The 24,884-nt window shown below is 35.5% G+C and overlaps 1 protein-coding gene and 1 non-coding gene across 3 annotated transcripts in view; one reads left to right on the top strand and one right to left on the bottom strand.

Annotated features, from left to right (window-relative positions):
• Nucleotides 1-24,884, top strand: part of STAG1 (STAG1 cohesin complex component) — a 408,272-nt gene that overhangs the window by 166,042 nt on the left and 217,346 nt on the right. For both annotated transcript variants that reach the window (XM_058732364.1, XM_058732365.1), the window contains one exon: nt 8,607-8,703. In XM_058732364.1, coding sequence (XP_058588347.1) covers nt 8,607-8,703 — 97 coding nt within the window. The remainder of the gene's footprint in view (nt 1-8,606; nt 8,704-24,884) is intronic.
• Nucleotides 3,500-3,605, bottom strand: LOC131513251 (U6 spliceosomal RNA). Its single transcript, XR_009262482.1, has one exon. It is a non-coding gene; the product is annotated as a U6 spliceosomal RNA (small nuclear RNA).

Raw genomic sequence — 24,884 nt, 5'->3', positions numbered from 1 at the left:
GTTTTTTGTTTGTTTTTGTTTATTGTTGTTTAGATACCACATTTTCCTTATTCATTCATCTGTTGATGGGCACTTAGGTTGTTTCCATATTTTGGCCACTGTGAAAAATGGTGTGGTGTACATTAGAGTGCAGATATCTCTACAAGATCCCTCTGTTTTATGTTTGTTTTTGATGTCACATTTGCATTTTTATATTGTGTATTCATTAAATTTAAAACTATAGCTATTTTTAATATTTTTGTCCTTTAATCTTTATACTAAAATAGTCAACACTCTATCCTATTACAATATTAGGGGGTTTGAATCTAACTATCTCCTTACCTTTATAGTGTGTTGTATATTGCCACACGTTTTCATGTTACTAATTAGTGTCCTTTTGTTTCAGCTCGGAGATCTCTTTTCAGCATTTCTTGTAATATAGGTTTAGTGGTGATGAATTCTCTCAACTTCTGTTTAGGAAAGGGCTTTATTTCACCTTCAGTTTTGAAGGACAGTTTTGTTAGGTAAAGTATTCTTGTTGACAGTTTCTTGTTAGCACTTTGAATATATCATTATAGTTTCTCCTGGCCTGTAAGATATCTGCTGAGAAATCAGCTGATAGCCTTATTGGGGTTTTGTTTTATGAGAGAATTACTTTTTTCTCTTGCTATTTTAAACTTCTCTCTCTACAGTTTTAGACACTTTTATTATTATGTGACTTGGAGAAGACTTTTCAGTTGAAATTTTGAGATGAATTTTTAGCTTCATGAACTTGGATGTCCAGATCTCTACCATGTTTGAGAAGTTCTTTGCCATTATTTTTTTATACATATTTTATTTTTGATGTAATTATAAATGGGATTATTTTCTTAATTTCTTTTTCTGATTGTTCATTATTAGTGTATAAAACCAACAGATTTTTGCATATTGATTTTATATACTACAACCTTACTGAGTTTATTAGTTTTAACAATTTTCTGATGCAGTCTTTAAGGTTTTCTGTATATATTATCTGCAAATAGTGAAAGTTTTACTTCTTTCTTCCTTACTGATTTGTATGCCTTTTACTTCTTTTTCTTGCCTAATTGCTCTGGCTAGGACCTCCCATACTGTATTGAATAAAAGTGATGATAGTGGGCATCCTTGTCTTGTTCATGATCTTAGAGGAAAAGCTTTCATCTTTTTACCATTTAGTAGGTTATTAGCTGTGGGCTTGTCATATATGGCTTTTATTATGTTGAGGTACATTTCCTTTGTCCTGCTTTGTTGATAGTTTTTATTATAAATGGATGTTGAATTTTTTCAAATGCTTTTTCTGCATCTGTTGAGAAAATCATAGGATTTCCATTCTTCATTTTGTTCATATGGTATACCACATTGACAATTTGTGAATGTTCAGCCATCTTCGCATCCCTGAAATAAACTCGACTTAATCATTGTGTATGATATTTTTGATATATTGTTAAATTCAGTTTGCTCATATTTTCTTAGTCAGTTTGCATCTATGTTCATGAGGGATTGAGGGATATTGGCCTGTAATTTTATTTTCTTTTGGCATTATTGTCGTGTTTTGGTATCAGGGTAATGTTCACCTTATAAGTAAGTTTGGAAAAGTTCCCTCCTCTTCTATTAGAAAGGATTTATATTAATTCTTCTTTGAATGTTTGCTAGAATTCACCAGTGAAGCTGACTGGTCCTGGACCAGTTTTTTAGGATGCTTTTGATTACTTATTCAGTCTCCTTTACTAGTAAGTGGTCTGTTCAGATTATCTGTTAGATCATGGTTCTATCTGGGAGGTTTCTTTCCTAAGAATTTATCCATTTCTTCCAGGTTGTTCAATTTGTTAGCATATAATTGTTCATAGTAATATCTTATAATCCTTTTATTTCTATGGTATCAGTTATAACATCTCCTTTTATTTCTGATTTTGAGTCCTCTTTCTTTTCTTCTAGATGAGTAACTAAAGGTTTGTCAATTTTGTTTATCTTTTCAGAGAAGCAGCTCTTAGTTTCATTGATCTTTTCTGTTATCTTTTTAGTCTTTATTTCAGCTCTAATCTTTGTTATTTCCTTTCTTCTAACTTTGGGCTTTACCTGTTCTTTTTTTTTTCCTAGTTCCTTTAGGTGTAAAGTTAGTTTGCTTATTTGAGGTTTTTCTTGTTTCTTGGTGTAAGTATTTATCACTGAGAACTTCCCTCTTAGAACTGTTTTTGTTGCATCCCATACATTTTCGTGTTACCTTTCCATTTTCCTGTGTCTCAAGGGTAGAAGAAAGGAATAGAGAAGAACTACAAAGATAGGTAGAAAAACACTAACAAAATGCAGTTAGCCCATACTTATCAGTAATTACTTTAAATGTAAATGATAAATTTGCCAATCAAAAGACAAGGAGTGGCTGAATGGATTTAAAAAAAAAAAAAGACCCATCTACTTGTTGCTGTAAGAGACTTACCTTAGATACAAGGACACACAGGGCCACAAATCAAAGGGATGGAAAAAGGTATCCCATGCTAATGGAAACTAAAAGAAAGGTGGATTAGCTATAACTATACCTGCCAAAATGGATTTTATAATAAAGATTATAATAAGAGACATTGAGTCATGTTACATAATGATGAAGGAGTTAATCCAGTAAGAAGATATAGCATTTGTAAATATTTGTGCCCCCAACATAGAAACACCTAAAGATGTAAAGAAAATATTAAGAAACCTAAAGGGAGAAATGTTCAGCATTACAGTATTAGTGGGGGCTTTAATACTCCACTTATATCAATTCACAAATCATTTATACAGAAAATCAATAAGGAAACCTTAAATGACAGGTTAGACCAAATGGTCCTAACAGATTTGCAGGACATTATGTCTGAAAGAACAGAGTACACATTCTTCTCAAGTCACATAGAACTATTTTCCAAGATCATATGTTAGTCCAGAAAACAAGTCTTAATAAGAATCAAAATTATACCAAGTATATATTTTATGTCCACAGTAGTGTGAGTTACTAGAAATTACACAAAACTGGAAAATTCATAAATATGTGGAGATTAAACAACATGCTATTGAACAATCAGATGTGTCAAAAAGAAATCAAAAGAGAACTTAAAAAATAATTTGACCCATTATTTTTTAAAATCAGCTTTCTACATTTTCCTTCTCTCATTTCTCTTTGGGACTCCAGTGATGCGTATGTTATTTCTTTTGTCAGTATGCCATAATTCCCATAAGCTTTCTTCATTCCTTTTCATTGTTCCCTTTGCTCCTGCATTTAGATAATTCTACTTGATCTGTGTTGTAGCTTACTGATTTTCCCTTTAGCTTATTCAAGTTCACTGTTGAAACTGTCTATTGAATTCTTCATTATAGTCATTGTATTCTTCAGGTCTAGAATTTCTGTTCTGTGCTTTCTTACGTTTTCTTTCTTTGTTGAACTTCTCATTTTGTTATTATATATTTTTTTCTGATATTATTGATTGCTTATCTGTGTTCTCTTGTAGCTCTCTGACTAGCTATAGAATTTTTTTTTAATATGGAACGTGTTATGAGTTTGCATGTCATCCTTGCACAAGGGCCATGCTAATCTTTTCTGTATCGTTCCAGTTTTAGTGTATGTGCTGCAGCATGAGCATGAGAAACTGTTTTGAGTTCTTTATTCAGCATTTTCTGAATATGCATTTTTTTGGGCCAGTTACTAGAGGTATACGGTATTCCTTTGGTGGAGACATATTTCCCTAATTCTTCATAATCATGAAGAATCATGTTTTCATGTCTATGTATTTGAAGAAGCAGTTACCTCTTCCAGACGAAAGAGGGATTTCCATATGGGGAACCTTTCACCTTTGTGTGAAGGCACACTTAATCATGCACTGACCCTGGGTCTAGTGTTGTAGGGTGAGAAATGTGGCGTATGGTGGCACTGGGTTCAGGAAGGCATGATGTCTTTCATGCTCAGGCCACCAGGTTCCTCTGCATTGAACCGATTGATCTTTGGTGAGCACTGTGAAAGATCTGCAGTGCCTGTGAGCGCTGTTGGGGTCCTAAGCAACACTTCCAGGTTTGGTAGCTAGGGACCAAAGCAAGCAGTGGTGGTAGCCAGAGCCAGTGGTGTGCACACATTGAGCTGTGGTGGGCAGCTTCAGGTATCTATATGGTGGAGGAGACCTGTCTCAGACACAGTTTTAGTGGTGAGTATCAGTGCAGGTAGCAAGGCCTAAAGCCAGTTATGGGCTCCCTGGCAACTATGGAGGCCCTGGTTGACAATGCCCCTCCTGTGGTTGCACACTCTCCCTCCAGGCATGCACTCTGCAGTGGAGACCGTGGAAGGGAGCTTGAGTGAGGGAGTATAGATATGCAGCCTGGAGGAGCTAGGTACAGGTGGGCAAGGTGGTACTGGACAGTGACAGCAGGCAGGACCTGATATGAGCTGCAGGGTTTCATGGCTTTCTGTATATTCACCAGTGGCTGTATGTTTCCTCCACCTTGTGCGTGCATGCTGCAGTGCAGGTCAGTGATGGGTGTTAGGACAGTGGTGCACACAGAGGGGCTAGCTCTGAGCATGGGAAACAGTGTTCAGAGATGGGGGGTGCACTAGGCTGGTGTCTTATACTCATCTAGCTGTAGAAGCTTAAGTTGGCTGCATGTGCAGCCCCTTGGCTCCTGTGTGTCTGAGGAAGGACTTAGGTGACTGGCTTCTTCTACTTATGCAGCCATAGAAATCCTGCATGGCTGTGGTACAGATCTGGTGGTGGCAGGGGAAGGTTTCAGAAAAGGACTCATGCAGCTGGTTTCAGCTAACAAAACTACCCAAGGGTGGAAAGCTGGCAATATCTGTGGGAGTCCACAGTGGCTGTGCTAGCCTTTGGCTTTGTCACTTGTGAAATAAATATACTGAGTTTGTCTGCAGAGCAGGTCTCTGTGAACCATGATGGCTCCTGGTGCTTGTCTGCTATTAATAGCTTCTGCTTTTATTCATTGTTCCTAGCTGGCTCAGTACATCTATGAGAGAGTGAGGCAAGAATCTGAAGCAGGCTCCAGGCTCTGAGCTGTCAGCACAGAATCTGATGTGAGGCTTGAACTCATGAGCCATGAGATCATGATCTAAGCTGAAGTTGGACGCTTAACCGACTGAGCCACTCAGGTGGCTGGGAAATTTCTTCTGAGCATTTTGAACTGTGTTAGGTTGGGGGATGGGATTATGCAGGCAAGATGAAGTTGCCTTCCTTCTCTTCTGTGATTATTTTAACTTATTGTTAAAACATTCTGTGTGGACTCTAGTGGTCTCCTGGGACTGTTTGTGTATTGCTGTCCAGTTGTTGATCTTTGTGGGATCATAGGGAAGGAAGCTAGGTTTTTTTGCCAACTGATGGGCAGTTTTTTTTCTTTCAGCACTTTAAATATGTCTTTCCTTAATCCCCTGGCTTTCATTCTTTTTGATGAGATGTGTACCATATTCTTATCCTTTGGTCCCCTTATCCTTACCCTATGGCTACTTAAAATTTTTTTCTCTATTGAAGATTCCCATAATTTAATTTTGATGTGCCTTATATAAGTTTTCTGTTTTATCCTGTCTCACAGGCCAAGGCCTTATATATTATGAAATACTGTATAATCCACTCACCTATGCCCATACTTGGCAGTGCCTCTAACAATCACCAGTGTCTGCCAATCCAAGAAGGATTTATCTCTCTGGAGTTCAGTTCTTTAGATTCTTTTGCCTTCACCCCACTCTTTTAAAAGGTATAGTTTTTGTCCTTTAAGATGAATAACCAATTACACAAGAATCATTTATTAAATTTACCACCTTTTCCCTCAAAAACTTAAGTATCCCCTTTGTCACAGCTTAAGTTCTATATATAATATACCTGGATTTATTTCTGCACTCTATTTTCTTATATTACTTTTCTAGTTCTGTGTTATTTTCAGTCTATATTGTTATCAGTGTCTTTGTGTTAAATTTTGATATTTATGCAATTCCCTGTTCACTAGTTTTATTCAGAATGTTTCTGGGCTCCTCACATATAACTGGTGGGATTATAAATTGACACTTTCACTTTGGGAATTGAAGAAAATGTACTCACCATCTTCAGAGTGTTTTCACAATGCTGGGCCCCATGTAGAAGTAGGAGAAATGGTTCCTCTTTAGCTTTGTGCCATACTTCCTTACTTTGTTCAGAAAGCATTTCTGCTTGGGTCATCAATTTAAAAATCACTTGACCTGCTTTATCCATTCTTTGTCTTCACCACCATTCTTAGTCAGTCATGTCCTTGACACATTATTCTGCCGAGCTTAACTTTCAACAGATACTATGATATCCTTTCTTTTTTTTTTTAACCCTCTTCTACAACCATGTATTCTTTCTAATTTTCTGCTTATTTTTATTTTTATTTTTTTATTTTTTTATTTTTATTTTTTATTTATTTTTGGGACAGAGAGAGACATAGCATGAACGGGGGAGGGGCAGAGAGAGAGGGAGACACAGAACCGGAAACAGGCTCCAGGCTCCGAGCCATCAGCCCAGAGCCTGACGCGGGGCTCGAACTCACGGACCGCGAGATCGTGACCTGGCTGAAGTCGGACGCTTAACCGACTGCGCCACCCAGGCGCCCCTTTTCTGCTTATTTTTAAAGTAAATCCTCCCAGACATCAATGTGAAGAAATAGAGATACATAGTGTTCATGAGCAGTTTTAAAAAGTTCTCTCTTTTCACATGGAAGAAGGGAATGTGGTTGCTCTTCACTAGAAGAGGTTGTTATGTGCTCAATCAGAATGGTTAAATTAATAGGACTGATAATACATAGTATTGATGAGGATGTGGAACACCCAGTCTCATATATTGGTAGATCTCATAGATTGTTGGTGGATGTATAATTTAATACACCTGTTTTAGAACATTGGCATTGTCTATTAAGTATCTACATACATGTGTTCCATGTTAATAGTTTGGCTACTGGGTATATATACAACAGAAACAAGGGTTGATGTCCATCAAAATATGTGTACAGTCATATTTACAGCAATTTTATTCATGATAGCTTTAAAATGGAAAGAGCAGTCATGTCCTTTACCAGTTCAATGGGTAATAAATTGTGGTATGTTAAATAATCAGATGCTATCTGGAAATTCAAAAAAAAGGAAGTAGTGGTACACATAACAGCTGATACAACTTTGATTGAAAGAAGTCAGACATAAAAGATAATACTATTTATATGAGTTTCAAAAACATGTCCACTGTTAAGGAATAGTGGTTAAACCCTCTGGGCTTGGAATGGTTACTGATTAGAAGAGAGCATTAGGGAGCCATTTCAGTTTTGGAAAGGCTTTATATTTTCATCCTGGTTATGATTACACAGATGTGTATATATTTGTAAAATTTCATCAAGGTGTAACTTAAGTTTCCTATATCTTACCGTGTATAACTGTACTTACATACAAAAGTAAAAATTGATTTTAAAAGTATTTAAAAATTATTTTCATACGTTTTCTGTAATATCCTTCCTCCACCCAAACAAACCTCAAACAATGTAGCCTACAAGTAGGCTGCATGGAATCACATTAAATTGGCTAACAATCTGGAAAGACTTTATTGATAGAACTCGAAGCGTTTTTTTAATTTTAACCCAATACATAAAACTTATTTAGGTGATTTTCTATATCCTCTAGTTTTTATAATTTTCCTCATCAACATACCTTTCTTGAATTTATAATTAGGTAACTAGTTGTGAACAGATTGCTCATCCATTTATGTTTCTTATACATTTGCAATATCTAAAAGTTATTTTGTACATTTATCTTTTGTCATCTGTCTTAACCAATTTTTTTCCGGTATGAATCTTTTGAGTCCCTTTACTAGAGACTATTAGGTATTTTTTTCAACTTTTGGAAAGGGAGAATTCTCTTTATCATTTAACTCATTTTTGGTTTTACTAAAAACTTAAAACCTGTGTCAAATAATTAAGGATACATCCTTGCCTTGTTCCATTTTGAGTTGAAATGTCTTGAGCATTTCAACAATAAATATATTTTAGTCTTTGTATCTTGTTTGTATATATTTCATCTAACTTTACTTTTTCTGGAAGTTGTTTATTAATCTTGGCTGTACTTTTTTGTCACATACCATTTTGAGATCTAGTAATTTCATTTAATTTTTTCTCCTTTATTTTTTTTTAATTTTTTCTCCTTTATAATTGAATTATTTGATTTCCTAATATTAACTCATTTTTTCATTCCTGACAAAAATGCATTTTATATATGGTGTGTATTCTTTTTATGCACTACTAATGAAATAGATTTTTTGATATATGAACAGTTTCTATGTGTAAGCGTATTTAGTTTAGCTTTTGTATTTTCACAATGTGGTTTGAATATTGGTATCTATAGTTGCTTAATAATTATTAAACTAGTCAGTTTTGTATTGTGTTCCAGTTTAAACAAGTTTTTGAAACCTAGTAACTCATCTTTTAATTTTCTTGAAAAATAAAGGAATCTTTACTTTTATTTGGCTACAGAGAAATGATTTCGGGTAAGTATTTTAAATAGACCACACACAGATAAAATCACAAACTTTAAAAAATTTATTGATTGTAATACCAATTTTTTTGAGTATTCATTTTTATGTATTTTTTTCCTACAGTCTGTGGTGGATGACTGGATTGAATCATATAAACAAGACAGGGACATCGCACTTCTGGATTTGATCAACTTTTTTATCCAGTGTTCAGGATGTCGAGGTACATAATGATGGAATAAATAATGTACATTGAGTCTGTCAGTCCAGCAGTGTCAAATTATTTCACCTTTCATTATATATAATCCATCCTAGTACAATGTGCTGATCTTTTTCTCATAAAGAAAATTATTGTTATTTAAAGCTGTTTCATTTTTTTTTGGTTCAGTTTTGCTATGAAAGAACAGATCTATGAAATTTTATGAAATTTTCAAGGAAATCTAAAATTCATTTGAAGAATTTGAATTGACTTTTTATATCATAAGTTTTTATAATTAATATTTACTGATTGATAGTATTTCTGTTTGTGCTTTGTATTAGGAATTTTGGTAGTTCCTAGTATTCATTATTTTGTTTTCTTGTCAGTATGTATATTGGTCCTTATTGCATAGATTAAGTACGTGGACCTTAAATAATTTGCTTAAGGTAACATAAGCACCAGAATCTGGTTTCTTAAGTTTATCATCTGTTTGATATCTATAGATAGTTTTTTAAAATAATGTAATTTTATTTTTATCGTATTGATAACTGATATTTTTCTTCTCAAGAATAGATAAATCCTAACAGATTATGCTGTGTTACATGAGAGGGGGGATTGGGAATCAGCATTCTTTGCTTTCCAGTGCAGAAAGTACAGTGATCTTTTATTGAGATCACTGATTCAGTTGATTTCTTGAAGACTTTATTTTTGTTTGTCACTCACAGTATTGACACAAGTTGTTTATCAAATATTTACAGAACACCTCTATCTTGTACTAAGCAGTGTTCCAGAATATACCTAATGTTATGAAGATAGTCTCTGCCCCAGTCAGTATTAGAGTATGTATAGTTTTCAAAGGAGGCTTTATTATAAGGAGCAAAGAGGGAAATTATTCCAGTAGTTAGTATAAAGTGCTCAGTGCCACCTAAAGAGTAATAACACTGGTTACTATTTAATGACAATTTAATGTGTCATGCTCTGTGCTTTACATACATTAACTCATTTAATATATTGGTTAACAGTTCTGTCAGGCAGGTATGATTTTATAGAAATTTTTGGACATCATACAGTTAGTTTAAGTGCCAAACTCAAGTTTCGGAGTCAGGCTTGTCTCAATCTGGAGTCTGTGTCCCTAAGGACAGGATACTGTGGGAATACCAAGGAAGGGCTTCTGATCTAGCCTAGGCTTTGTATCTCTATGTATGTGTGAATGTGGGAGTATTTGTAAGATATGTGCATCTTAGAGGAAAATCTCTGTGGTGAGACTGAGACTGTGTAAAAGAAAGTTAAGAGGGCCAAGAAAGGCCAAAGTTAACAGATTGGGTATAAATGCCTCAAGACAAGAAAGCAGGGTACTCTCTTGGACATAGAGTTTGAACCTGAACCTTAGAGCATTGAAATTGATGAAAAGTGGCAGGAGATTATGCTGTTGGGAGGGAAAAGACTGTTAATTTTGCAGTCTTAAAATTGGTAAGTCAAAGCACGAGTGACATACTTTAAGTGAACTATCTAATCTATGTAAGTGTTCTGTTGGATTGTTTTGATTTAAAAATTTATTTATTTTGAGAGATCAAGAGAGCATGGGTGGGGGAGGGGCAGAGAGAGAGGAAGAGAGAGAATCCCAAGCAGGCTCCGTGCTCAGCACAGAGCCAGATGCGGGGCTGAGTCTCACCACTGCAAGATCATGACCTGAGCTGAAATCAAGAAGTGGTCGATTAACTGACTGAGCCACCCAGGCATGCTGGTTTCGGTTTTGGTTTTGGTTTTAAAACAGTTGGTAGTCTCTGAATTTTTCCTTTTGTAATTCCCAGGAATCAAAAAACCAAAAAGCTTTAAAAGATATGAAGCAAAGTCTTTACCATTTCCTGCCTTCCCATCTACTCCAGAGTTAACTGCTTTTAACTATTTTGTTGTATATCATCTGTCTGCCTGTCTGTCTGCATTATTTATCTAATTTCCATACATGTAAGTAGGAATATATATTCTTTCCTTCCCCACTACTCTTACACAAAGGATAGTGGTATATTGGGAGCTTTTTCAATCCAGGATCATAGCACTCCTTTGTGTGTATGTATGATAATTTAGTTTAACTGGTCTTCTATTAACAGGCCTTTCATTATTTGTAGTCTTCTTCTATTACAAACAGTACTGTAATGAGTTATGTTGTGTATACCTTATTTGCTCTTTGTGGAAGGATGTCTGTGGGAAAATATATTTGTAAATTTTGTTCGATATTGCCAAACTCCTGCTCTAAGATTGTACCCATTTTTATTCCCATTAGTAATATATGAGAATGTTTGTTTCTTTTCAGTTTTTTCAACAAAGTGTTCTTATCAAATTTTGGAGTTGGTCTTATAAATGATTGAAAAATGATGTACCAGTGTGATTTTTTTTAATTGAGTTGAAATTCACTTAATATACAATCAACCATTTTGTTGATCTATCTAGTTATTTATTTTTATTCTTATAATTAACCATTTAATGAAAAAAATTTTTTTAAGCTTATTTACTTATTTTGAGAGAGAGAGACAGAGAAAGAAGGAGAGATGGAGAATCCCAAGCAGGCTCTGCAATCAGCACAGAGCCTGATGCAGGGGTAGAACTCCTGCATGACCTGAGCCAAAACCAAGAGTCAGATGCTTAACCGACTGAGACACCTGGGGGCACCACAATTAACCATCTTAAATTGTACAGTTCTGTAGCTTTTAGCATGTTTACAATGTTGAACTACTTCTCTCTAGTATTGCAACATTTTCATCACTCTCTAGTATTGCAGGGGGATACTTCATATTCATTAAGTAATCATTCCCCATTCATCTGTCCTCCCTCCTTTAATGCTTGGCAAATACTAATCTGTTTTCTGTTCCTGTAGATTTGACTGTTTGGGTCATTTTATATTAAAGTAGTTGTCCAATATATGACCTCTTGTGTCTGATTTCTTTCACTTAGCCATAATGCCTTCGAGGTTTATCGAGGTAGTCGCATGTATCTATAATTCATTCCTTTTTTTGACTGAATAACTTGGTAGTGTAGATCACAGTTTTTTAATTTATCTGTGGGTGGACATTTGGGTTATTTCTACCATTTGGTTATTATGAATGCTACTCCTATAAACATTTATGAACAAATTCTGTTTGAGTACTTGGGGGTTGCCAGATCATATGGTGATTCTGCTTTTTCTTTTTAGGGAACCATCAAATTATTTTCTACAGCAACTACAACATTTTATATTCCTCAAAAAAATGTATGAAAACTCTTATTTCTTCACATCCTCCCCATACTGTTTTCCTTAGTGGCAGCGCTAGTTTACATTCCCACCAAGAGTGTACTAGGATTCCCTTTTCTCTACTTCCTCGCCAACTCTTGGTATTTTCTAATTTTTAAATTTTAACTGTCCTAGTGGGTGTGACGTGGTATCTCTGGTATCTCATCAGTGATCTTGAACATATTTTCATGTGCTTTTTGGCCATTATATGTCTTCTTTAAAGAAATGTGTTTTCAAGCCCTGTGTTCATTTCTAACTTAGATGGTTTCTTTTTTGTTGTGCATTGTAAGAGTTCTGTATATATTCTGAATACTAAACCTTTATCGGATATATAACTTGGAACAATTTCCTTCCCATTCTGTAGCTTGTCTTTTACTTTCTGAAGGCTGTCCTTTCATACTTAAAACATTTAAATTTTAATTTAGTTCATTTTATCTATTATTTATTTTTACTCATGCTTGTAATGTCAAATCTGAGAGTCCATTGCTAAATAAAAGGGCATGAAGATTTATCCCTATATATTTTTCAAATACAGACAGTCCCCAACTTATTATGGTTCAACTTGTGATTTTTTAACTTTATGATGGTGTAAAATAATATGTATTTAATAGAAACTGTACTTTGAATTTTTAATTTTGACCTTTTTCTTGCCTTAGAGATACATGATAGGATACTCTCTCCTGATCCTGAGCAGAAACAGTGACCCACACCTCCCAGTTAGCCCCACAATAATGAGGGTAAACAACCAATACACTTACAGCCATTCTTTACCTCTACAATCATTCTGCTTTTCACTTTCTGTACAGTATTCAATAAATTACATGGGAAATTCAACACTATATTATAAAATAGGCTTTGTCTTAGGTGATTTTGCCCGTCTGTAGGCTAATGAAGTGTTCTGAGCACATTTAAGCTAGGCTGTGATATTTAATGGTTTGGATATAGTAAGTACATTATTGACTTAATAGTTTCAACTTACATATGATGAGTTTATCAGGATGTAACCCCATAATAAGTGAAGGAAGATCTGTGGTTTTATAATTTGAGCCTTTTTTTTTTTTTTTTTTTTTTTATTTATTTTTGGGACAGAGAGAGACAGAGCATGAACGGGGGAGGGGCAGAGAGAGAGGGAGACACAGAATCGGAAACAGGCTCCAGGCTCCGAGCCATCAGCCCAGAGCCTGACGCGGGGCTCGAACTCACGGACCGCGAGATCGTGACCTGGCTGAAGTCGGACGCTTAACCGACTGTGCCACCCAGGCGCCCCAAATTTGAGCCTTTTAATTAGGTTGTTGATCTTGGCTAATTTTTTATATGGATGGTTTTAATCTGTATTTCTCATCTGAGTGAGGCTTGAGAGCTATTTCTATTACTTTTTCTTTGAATTTTCTGTTTCTGTCCTTTGCCAATTTTCTTTTCTGGTGTCCTCTTAGTTTCTGAAGAGGCATCTTAAAAAATGGATTTTAAAATATTTTGGTATGAGTCACAGAACAATCTTTTCTCATTTCTAAATGTTTATTTTTTAACCTGTTTTAGTTTATTTTGAGAGAGAGAGAGCTTGCACGCGTGTGAGCAGGAAATGGACAGAGAGAGAGAGGGAGAGAGAATCCCAAGCAGGCTCTGCAGTGTCAGCATGGAGCCTGACACAGGGCTTGAACTCACAAAATGTGAGATCTTGACCTGAGCCTAAACTAAGAGTCAGATGCTTAACCGACTAAGCCACCCAGGTGCTTCCTTAAATGTTTATTTTTGAGAGAGAGTGAGAGCATGTGTGTGTACACTTGCACGAGCAAGGGAGAGGCAGCGACAGGGGAAAGAGAGAATCTCAAGCAGGCTCTGCTCTGTCAGTGCAGAGCCTAGTGTGGGGCTCAATCCCTCAAACTGTGAGATACGACCTAAACCTAAATCAAGTCAGATACGTAACTGACTGGGCCACCCAGGTGCCCCTAGGAAGATCTTTTCTTGTTGTGATTAACCAAGAAAGCACACTGTTTTCGCATCAGTGGAATATAATAAAAATCCAGAAATATACCCAAGTACTAATGAAATTTTAGTAAGCATATCTGAAAACATATGAAAGAAGAGAATGGCAAATTACATCTACACTGAGATGTTATTTTTCACCTCTCAGGTTGGTAACTTTAAAAATTACAATGACGTTTTGGTTAGGCTGTTAGAAAACAGTCACTGTTATACTGCTTCCTGGAATAAAAATTGATACATCTCTGATAGAAAGAGATTTGGCAATATCTATCAAAACTACATTTGTTTTTTATCCAGCCACCCTACTAATGTAAATTTGCCATGAAGATATAACTCTAGAATTAAGAAAAAAAATGCACAGGGTTACTCAATACATTATTATTTGTCCTTTCAAAATATTGGAAACAACCTAAATGCTCATATATAGGAGAGTGACTAAGTAAATTGTCAAAAAGAATGACGAAGATCTCTGGACTGATGCAGGGAGACTCTCAGGATACATTTTTAAGGATGAAATACGAAGTGCCAAAGAGTGTCTAAAGAATGCAACTTTCTTGGGAAGGGAAAAATGGAATATAAACGTGTATCTTTTCTTTTGAGCAAAAAGAAACAGAGGAAAGGCAAAAAAGAATATTGACTGGCTACCTGCAGGGTGTGTGTATATATATAGATGAAGTGGAAAGCCTAGAGGGAATTGGGGTGAAAGGATGATACTTAAATTTGAAATCCCTTCTTTTAAATTGAAGTGTAGTTGACATATAATATTGTACTAGTTTCAGGTATAACAACACAATGGCTTCACATTTACATACATTATGCACTGTTCACGTCAATAAGTATAGTTCCCATCTCTCACCTATACAAAGTTATTACAATATTATTGACTATATTTTCTATGCTGTACTTTACATTCCTGTGGCTTATTTTATAACTGGAAATTTTTATCTGTTAATCCCCTTCACCTATTTCACCCATTCCCCCACTTCCTTCCTCCACCCCTCTGGCAACCATCAGTTCTCTGTATTTGTGAGGCTATTTCTATTTTCTTTGTTCATTTGATTAGTTTTTTAGGCTCCACGTATATGTGAAAATGTGGTATCTCTCTTTGTCTGACTTGTTTCATATAACATTATACCCTCTAGGTCTATCCCTGTCATAATGGATTTCCATCCATTTACCATGCTGATGGCAAAATTTCATTCTTTTTTATGGCTGAGTAATATTCTATTGCACGTGTGTACATACACACATTTTTTTCTTTATCCATTCATCTATCGATGGACATTTAGGTTGCTTCTGTGTCTTGGCTATTGTAAATAATGCTGCAGTAAACATAGGCAAGCACATATCTTTTCAAATTAGTATTTTCATTTTCTTCAGGTAAATACCCGGAAGTAGAATTATTGGAAAAAAAGATATTTCTATCATTAATCTTTTGAGGAACCTCCACATTATTTTCCTTAGTGGCTCACCAATTTGTATTTTCACTAACAATGCAAAGGGGTTCCCTTTTCTCCACATTTTTGCCAGCAATTTTTATTTCTGGTCTTTTTAATACTGGCCCTTCTGACTGGTGTGATGTAATATCTCATTGTGGTTCTGATTTGCATTTCCCTGGTGATTTGTGATGTTGATCCTCTTTTTATGTGTCTTTTGGTCATCTTTATGTATTATTAGGAAAAATTCTATTTAGGTTCTCTGCCCATTTTTAAAAGATTGATTGATTATTTTGAGAGAGAGAGTGCAAGCAGGGGAGAGGGGCAGAGGAGAAGAGAGAGAATCTCAGGCAGGCTCCCCATTCAGCATGGAGCTGATGTGTGGCTCAATCCCACGACCCTGGGATCACGACCTGAGCTGAAATCAAGAATTGGACACTCAACCAAGAGTTGGACACTCAACCAACTGAGCCACCTGGCCCCCATCTCCCCATTTTAAAATCTGATTATTTGTTCATTGGGGGTTGAATTTTATGAGTTCTTTATGTATTTTGGACATTAATCCAAAGGACCATGATTGCAAATATTTTCTCCTATTTGGTGGGTTACCTTTTTGTTTTATTGATGGTTTGCTTCACTGGGCAAATGAATTTTAGTTTGATATAGTCCCAGTTGTTTATTATGACCTTTGTTGCCCTTTCCTGAGGAGGTAGAGCCCAAAAAATACTGGTAAGACTGTTCAGAGGTTTACTGCCTATGTTTTCTTTTAGGAGTTTTATGTTTTCAGGTATTACATTTAGGTCCTTACTCCATTTTGAGTTTATTTTTGTATATGGTATAAGAAAGTGGTCCAGTTCTATTCTTTTATGTGTAGCTGCCCAGTTTTCCCTGCATCATTTATTGAAGACTGTCTTTTCACTGTTGTATATTCTTCCTTCCTTTGTCAGAGATTAATTGACCATATATATATGAGTTTATAATGGACTCTATTATATTGATCTTTGTGTCTGTTTTTGTGCCATTACAATACTGTTTTGATTATTATGGCTTTGTAATATAGTTTGAAATCCAGAAGTGTGTTACCTCCAGCTTTGTTCCTCTTTCTCAAGTTTCTTTGACTATTTGGGGTCATTTGTCGTTCCATTTGAATTTGACATTTTTTCTTCTAGTTCTGTAAAAAAATGCTGTTTGTATTTTGGTAGGGATTGTGTAGGATCTGTGTATTGCTTTGGGTAGTATAGACATTTTAACAATATTACTTCTTTCAGTCATTGAGCATGGCATAACTTTTCATTTATTTGTGTTGTCTTCAGTTTCCTTTATCAATATCTTAATAGTTTCAGAGTATAGGTCTTTCACCTTTTTAGTTAAATTTATTCCTAGGTATTTTGTCCTTTTTGATGCAGTTACAAATTTTTCTTTTTGCTAGTTACTTATTAGTATATACAAACATAACAGATTTCTTCATATTAATTTTTTATCCTGCTATTTTACTGAATTTGTTTATTAGGTCTAATAGTTTCTTGGTAGAGTCTTTAGGATCTTCTATATATAGTGTCATGTCATCTGCAGATACTGACAGTTTAACTCCATCCTTACCAATTTGGATGAATTTTCTCTCTTTTTCTTGCCTGATTTCTGTGACTTGAACTTCTAGTCTATAATGAATAAAGATGGTGAGCATGGACATCTTTGTTTTTTTCCTGATCTTGAAGAAAAAGCTTTTAGCTGTTTGACCATTGTGATGTTAACCAATTTGTTGTATATCGCCTTTAGTATGTTGAAATGTGTTTCTTCTATATCCTGTTCAGAGTTTTTATCATGAATGCATGTTGAATTTTGCCAAATGCTATTTCTGCATCTCTTGAGATGATCATAGGATTTTTATCCTTTATTTTTTATTTTTATTTATTTTTTTAGAGAGGGTGAGCCAGGGAGAAGAGAAGAGGGAGAGAGAGAGAATCTTAATTAAGCAGGCTCTGTGCTTGATCCCATGACCCTGGGATCATGACCTGCGTTGAAATCAAGAGTTGGACGCTCCTCCAACTAAGCCACCTAGGCACACTGTTTTATGTTTATGTTTTATTTTGTTAATGTGATCTATTACATGGGTTGATTGATTGCAGATTGCAGATATTGAGCCATGCTTGCATCCATGAAATAAATTCCACTTGATTATAGTTAATGGGCCTTTAATATATTGTTTTATTCAGTTCGCTAATGTTTTGTTTAGGATTTTTGCATATATTTCCATCAAGGATATTGGCCTGCCATTTTCTTTAGTGTCTTTGTCTGCTTTTGGTATATATATATTTTTTTTTTAACGTTTATTTATTTTTGGGACAGAGAGAGACAGAGCATGAATGGGGGAGGGGCAGAGAGAGAGGGAGACACAGAATCGGAAGCAGGCTCCAGGCTCTGAGCCATCAGCCCAGAGCCTGACACGGGGCTCGAACTCACGGACCGCGAGATCGTGACCTGAGCTGAAGTCGGACGCTTAACCGACGGAGCCACCCAGGCGCCCCTGCTTTTGGTATATTTGTAATCCTGGTCTTGGAGAATGAATTTAGAAACATTTTTTCCATTTGAATATTTTGGAATAGTTTCCGAAGGATAGGTATTAAGTCTTTAAATTTTTTTAATGTTTATTTATTTGTGAGAGAGAGGGAGAGAGAGAAGGAGCAGGGGAGGGGGCAGAGAGAGAGGGAGACACAGAATCTGAAGCAAGCTCCAGGCTCTGAGATGTCAGCACAGAGCCCAATGTGGGAATCAACCCATCAACTGTGAGATATCATGACCTGAGCTGAAATCAGGGATACTTAACCAACTGAGCCACCCAGGTGCCTCAGATATTAACTCTTTTAAGAGGTTTAGTGGAGTTCACCTGTGAAGCCATCTGATTCTGGATTTTGGTTTGTTAGGAGTTTTTGGCTACTCATTTGGTTTCATTACAGGTAATCTGTCCAGATTTTCTTTTTTCTTCCTGAGTCATTCTTGAAAGATTGTTTCTAGGAATTTATCCATTGCTTCTAGGTTGTCCAGTTTGTTGGTGTTTAATTTTTTGTGGGAGTCTCTTATCCTTTGTATTTCTATGGTGTTGGTTGTCATTTGTCTTTCATCTCTGATTTTTTTAAGTCCTTTCTCTTCCTTTTATAGTGTGACTTAAAATTTATCAATTTACTTGATTATTTGAAAAGAATCAGATCTTAGTTTGATCTTTTCTTTACTCAGTAATTTTTTCCACTCTCTTGTCATTATTTCCTTCTTTTTACTGACTTTATGCTTTGTTTTTCTTTTTGTGTTTCCTTTAGGTGTGAAGTTAAATTTGTTTATTTGAGCTTTTATTTTGTTTCTTGAGGTAGGTTTGTATCACTATAAACTTCCTTTTACATCTGACTTTGTTGTGTCCCAAATATTTTGAACTGCTGTGTTTCCATTTTCATTTGACTCGGGTATTTTCTGATGTATTGTTTGATCTTTATTGATGCATTGGTTGTTTAGTACAATGTTCTTTAGCCTCCATGTGTTTGTGGGTTTTTTCAAGTTTTTGGTTTATAATTGATCATTAGTTTCATAGTGTTGTGGCTGGAAAAGATGCTTGATATGATCTCAGTCTGCTTATATTTATTGAGGGTTTTTTTGTGACCTAACAAGTGATCTATCCTGGACAGTGTTCTAAATACCCTTGAAAACTATATTCTCATGAATTTTGATGGAATGTTCTGTATATACCTGTTAAGCCTGTCTCATCTATTGTGTTGTTCAAAGCCAGTGTTTCTACTAGCTGCTGAGTTTCTGGCTGAATGGTTCATCCAGTGGTGTAAGTGAGCTGGTAAAGTCTTCTACTATAACTGTACTAATGTCAGTTTCTCCTTTTATGTCTCTAAATACTTAATATATGTAGGTGTTCCTATGTTTGGTACATAGATCATTAAAATAGTTACATTTTCTTGCTAGATACATTGCTTTATCATTAGGTATTGCCTTTCTCTGTTGTTTCAGTCTTTGTTTTGAAGTCTATTTTGTTTGATCTAAATAATTGCTGCTACAGCTTTTTAAAATTTTTTTTGTTTCTGTTTGCATAGAATATCTTTGTCTCTTTATTTACTTTCAGTCTGTAGGTGTTCTGAAATCTGAAGTGAATCTCTTGTAGTCAACATATAGATGGATCTTTTTTATTTTTATTTTTTTTAGGTTTATTTATTTTGAAGGGGTGGGTAGAGAGAGAATCCCAAGCAGGCTCTATGCTATCAGCACAGAGCCTGACACAGGGTTCATTCCCACGAACTGTGAGATCATGACCTGAGCCATAATCAAGAGTCAGATGTTTAATGGACTGAGTCACCCCGGCATCCCCAGATGGGTCTTTTTTATATACACAGTTGCCCTGTCTCTTGATTACATCATTTTATTCCATTTACATTTGAAGGGGTTAATTATAGGTATGTAGTTAATGCTGTTTTGTTAACTATTTTTTGGTAATTTTTGTAGTTCTACCCTGTTCCTATCTTTTACTCTCTTCCCTTTGATTTGATGACTTTTAGTATATGCTTTTTTATTTCTCTTTAATTTTTTTATGTCTGTTGTAGGTTTGGTTTGTGGTTATCATGAAGTTCATATATAACATTTTATGTGTAACTATTTTAAGGTGATGGTTGCTTAAGTATAAACACATTCTAAAAGATTACCTTTTATTTCCCCTACCATGTTTTATGTAAATGATACCATATTTTACATCTTTGTATTTTGTGTATTCCTTAATGAATTATTGTAGGTAAAATGGATTTTAGTGTTTTTGTCTTTTAACCTTTATACTAGCTTTATAAGTGATCTACTTCATTTCCTGTATGTTTACTTTTACCAGTGAGATCTTTTATTTTCATAATTTTTGTACTTCTAGTAATGACTCTTTCTTTTCATTTAATGAAGTCCCTTTAGAATTTTGAGTGATGATGAACTCCTTTAACTTTTGCCTGGGGAACTTTTTATCTTTCCTTTAATTCTGAATGATATCCTTGCCAGGTAGAGTATTCTTGGATGTAGGTTTTTTCCTTTCAGCACTTTGAATGTATCATGCAACTTCTTTTGGCTTGAAAAGTTTTTCTTGAAAACTCAGTTTATGGTCTTATGCTGGTGTTCTTGTATGTAGCTAATTGCTTTTCTCTTATTCCTTTTAGGAGTTTTCTTTTTGTCTTTATATATATATTTAAATTTATTTATTTTTTAAAATATAATTTATTTTAAAATATAAAATACTTTTAAAAATATAATTTATTGTCAATTTAGCTAACATACAGTGTATACAATGTGCTCTTGGTTTTGGAGGTTGATTCCCATGATTCATCACTTACATACAACACCCAGGGCTCATCCCAACAAGTGCCCTCCTCAATGCCCATCCCCTGTTTTCCCCTTTCCTCCACTCCTCCCCCATCATCCCTCAGTTTGTCTCTGTATTTAAGAGTCTCTTATGGTTTGTCTCCCTCACTGGTTGAAACTTTTTTCCCCCCTTCTCTTCCCACATGGTCTTCTGTTAAGTTTCTCAGGTTCCACGTATAAGTGAAAACATCTGTCTTTTCTCTGACAGACTTATTTCACTTAGCGTAATACCCTCCAGTTCCATCCATGTTGTTGCACATGGCAAGATTTCATTCTTTCTCATTACCAAGTAGTATTTCATCGTATATATATAAACTGTATCTTTTTTATCCATTCATCAGTTGATGGACAGTTGGGCTCTTTCTATAATTTGGCTATTGTTGAAAGTGCTGCTGTAAACATTGGGGTACATGTGCCCCTATGAATCAGTACTCCTGTATCCTTTGGGTAAATTTTTATTTTTTTTTATTTTTTTTATTTTTTTTTTTTTTAAAAATTTTTTTTTTCAACATTTTTTATTTATTTTTGGGACAGAGAGAGACAGAGCATGAATGGGGGAGGGGCAGAGAGAGAGGGAGACGCAGAATCGGAAACAGGCTCCAGGCTCCGAGCCATCAGCCCAGAGCCTGACGCGGGGCTCGAACTCACGGACCGCGAGATCGTGACCTGGCTGAAGTCGGACGCTTAACCGACTGCGCCACCCAGGCGCCCCTCCTTTGGGTAAATTTTTAGTAGCGCTGTTGCTGGGTCGTAGGGTAGTTGTATTTTTAATTTTTTGAGGAACCTCCACATTGTTTTCCAGAGTGGCTGCACCAGTTTGCATTCCCACCAACAGTGCAAGAGGGTTCCTGTTTCTCTACATCCTCGCCTACATTTGTTGTTTCCTGAATTGTTCATTTTAGCCACTCTGACCAGTGTGAGGTGGTATCTCAGTGGTTTTGATTTGTATTTCCCTGATAATGAGTGACATTGAGCATCTTCTCATGTGTCTGTTGGCCATCTGGATGTCTTTTTTGGAAAAGTGTCTATTCATGTCTTCTGCCTATTTCTTCACTGGATTATTTGTTTCTCAGATGTGGAGTTTGGTAAGTTCTTTATAGATTTTGGGTACTAACCCTTTACCCAGTATGTCATTTGCAAATATCTTGTCCCATTCTGTCAGTTACCTTTTAGTTTTGTTGATTGTTTTCCTTTGCAGTGCAGAAGCTTTTTAAGTTGATGAGGTCCCAATTAGTCCTTTTGCTTTTATTTCCCTTGCCTTTGGAGAGGTGTCAAGCAAGAAATTGCAGCTGAAGTCAAAGAGGTTGATGCCTGTTTTCTCCTCTAGGGTTTTGATGGTTTCCTGTCTTACATTTAGGTCTTCCATCCATCTTGAGTTTATTTTTGCGTATGGTGTAAGAAAGTGGTCTAGTTTCATTCTTCTGCATGTTGCTGTCCAGTTTTCCCAGCACCATTTGCTAAAGAGACTGTCTTTTTTCCATTGAATACTCTTTCCTGCTTTGTCAAAGATTAGTTGGCCATACATTTGTGGGTCCAATTCTGGATTCTCTATTCTATTCCATAGGTCTGTGTGTCGGTTTTTGTGCCAATACCATGCTGTCTTGATGATTACAGCTTTGTAGTAGAGGCTAAAGTCCGGGATTGTGATCCCTCTGCTTTGATTTTCTTTTGCACCATTACTTTGGCTATTCAGGGTCTTTTATGGTTCCATACAAATTTTAGGATTTTTTGTTCTAGCTTTGAGAAGAATGCCGGTGCAATTTGGATTGGGATTGCATTGAATGTGTAGATTGCTTTGGGTAGTATCAACATTTTAACAATATTTGTTCTTCTAATCCATGAGCGTGGGATGTTTTTCCATTTCTTCATGTCTTCTTCAGTTTCCTTCATAAGCTTTCTATAGTTTTCAGCATACAGATCTTTAACATTTTTGGTTAGGTTTATTCCTAGGTATTTTATGGTTCTTGGTGTGATTGTAAATGGGAACAATTTCTTGATTTCGCTTTCTGTTACTTCATTATTGGTGTATAGAAATGTAACTGATTTCTGTACATTGATTTTGTATCCTGCAACTTTGCTGAATTCATGTGTTAGTTCTAGCAGCTTTTTGATGGTCTTTTGGGTTTTCCATGTAGAGTATCATGTCATCTGCAAAAAGTGGAAGTTTGACTTCTTCTTTGCCAATTTGAATGTCATTTATTTCGTTTTGTTGTCTCAATGCTGAAGCTAGAATTTCCAATACTATGTTAAACAACAGTGGTGAAAGTGGACACCCTTGTCTTGTTCCTGATCTCAGGGAGAAAGCACTCAGTTTTTCTCCATTGAGGATGATATTAGTTGTGGGATTTTCATATATGGCTTTTATGATGTTAAGGTATGTTCCTTTTATCCTGTCTTTCTTGAGGGTTTTTATGAAGAAAGGATGCTGTATTGTGTTAAATGCTTTTTCTACATCCATTGACAGGATCATACAGTTCTCATCCCTTCTTCTATTAATGTGATGTGTCACATTGATTGATTTGTCAATATTGAACCAATCCTGCAGTCCAAGAATGAATTCCACTTGATCATGATGAATAATTCTTTTAATATACTATTGAATTTGATTTGCTACTAGTATCTTGTTGAGAATTTTTCATCTGTGTTCATGAGGGATATGGGCCTATAATTCTCCTTTTTTGTGGGGCCTCTGTTTTGGGAGTCAAGGTAATACTTGATTCATAGAATGAGTCCGAAGCTTTCCTTCTGTTACTGTTTTCTTAGAATGGCTTGAGAAGGATAGGTATTAACTGTGCTTTAAATGTATGGTAGAATTCCCCTGGGAAGCCATCTGGCCAAGGACTCTTATTTGTTGGGAGATTTTTGATAACTGATTCAATTTCTTCAGTGGTTATAGGTCTGTTCAGATTTTCTATTTCTTCTTGTTTGAGTTTTGGTAGTGTGTGGGAATCTAGGAATTTTTCCATTTCTTCCAGGTTGTCCAGTTTGCTGACATATAATTTTTCATAGTATTCTCTGATAATTTTTTTTATTTCTCTGGTGTTGGTTATGGTCTGTCCTTTTTAATTCATGATTTTATCTATTTGTGTCCTCTTTCTTTTCTTTTTAAGAAGTCTGGCTAGGAGCTTATCAATTTTATTTTTTTCCAATAACCAACTCTTAGATTCATTGATTTTTTTCTACTGGTTTTGTTTTGTTTTGTTTTGTTTTGTTTTGTTTTTTTGGATTCCATATTGTTCATTTCTGCTGTAATCTTTATTTTCTCTTCTTCTGATGGCCTTAGAGTTTCTTTGCTCTTTTCTGCTTCTAGTTCCTTTAAGTGTGCTGTTAGACTTTGTATTTGGGATTTTTCTTGTTTCTTGAGATAGGCCTGGATTGCAATGTATTTTCTTCTTAGGACTGCCTTTGCTGAATCCCAAAGGGTTTGGACTGTTGTGTTTTCATTTGCATTTGCTTCCATATATTTTTCAATTTCTTCTTTAATTGCCTGGTTGACCCATTCATTCTTTAGTAGGATATTCTTTAACCTCCATGCATTTGGAGGCTTTCCAGATTTTTTCTTGTTGATTTCAAGATTCATAGCATTGTGATCTAAAAATATGCATGGCATGTTCTCAACTCTTTTGTATTTTTGAGGGCTATTTTGTGACCCAGTATGTGATCTATTTTGGAGACTGTTCCATGTGCAGTGGAGAAGAATGTGTATTGTGCTGCTTCTGGATAGAAAGTTCTGAATATATCTGTCAAGTCCATCTGGTCCAGTGTATCATTGAGGGCTATTGTTTCTTTATTGATTTTCTGCCTAGATAATCTGTCCATTGTTGTAAGTGGGGTATAATGTCATCTGTAGTTACCGTATTCTTATTAATAAGATTGCTTATGTTTGTGATTAATTGATTTATATATTTGGGTGCTGTCAAGTTGGGAGCATAAACATTTACAATTGTTAGCTCTTCTTGATGGTTAGACCCTATACTTATGATATAATGCCCTTCTTCATCTCTTGTTACAGCCTTTAGTTTAAAATCTAGTTTGTCTGATAGAAGTATGGTTACTCGAGCTTTCTTTTTACTTCCAGTAGCATGATAGATAGTTCTCCATCCCCTCGCTTTGAATCTGAAGGTGTCCTCAGGTCTAAAATG

Source organism: Neofelis nebulosa, chromosome 5 (genome assembly GCF_028018385.1).
Source record: "Neofelis nebulosa isolate mNeoNeb1 chromosome 5, mNeoNeb1.pri, whole genome shotgun sequence".
NCBI classification, from domain to species: domain Eukaryota; kingdom Metazoa; phylum Chordata; class Mammalia; order Carnivora; family Felidae; genus Neofelis; species Neofelis nebulosa.
This window is presented reverse-complemented; position numbering and strand designations above follow the sequence as displayed.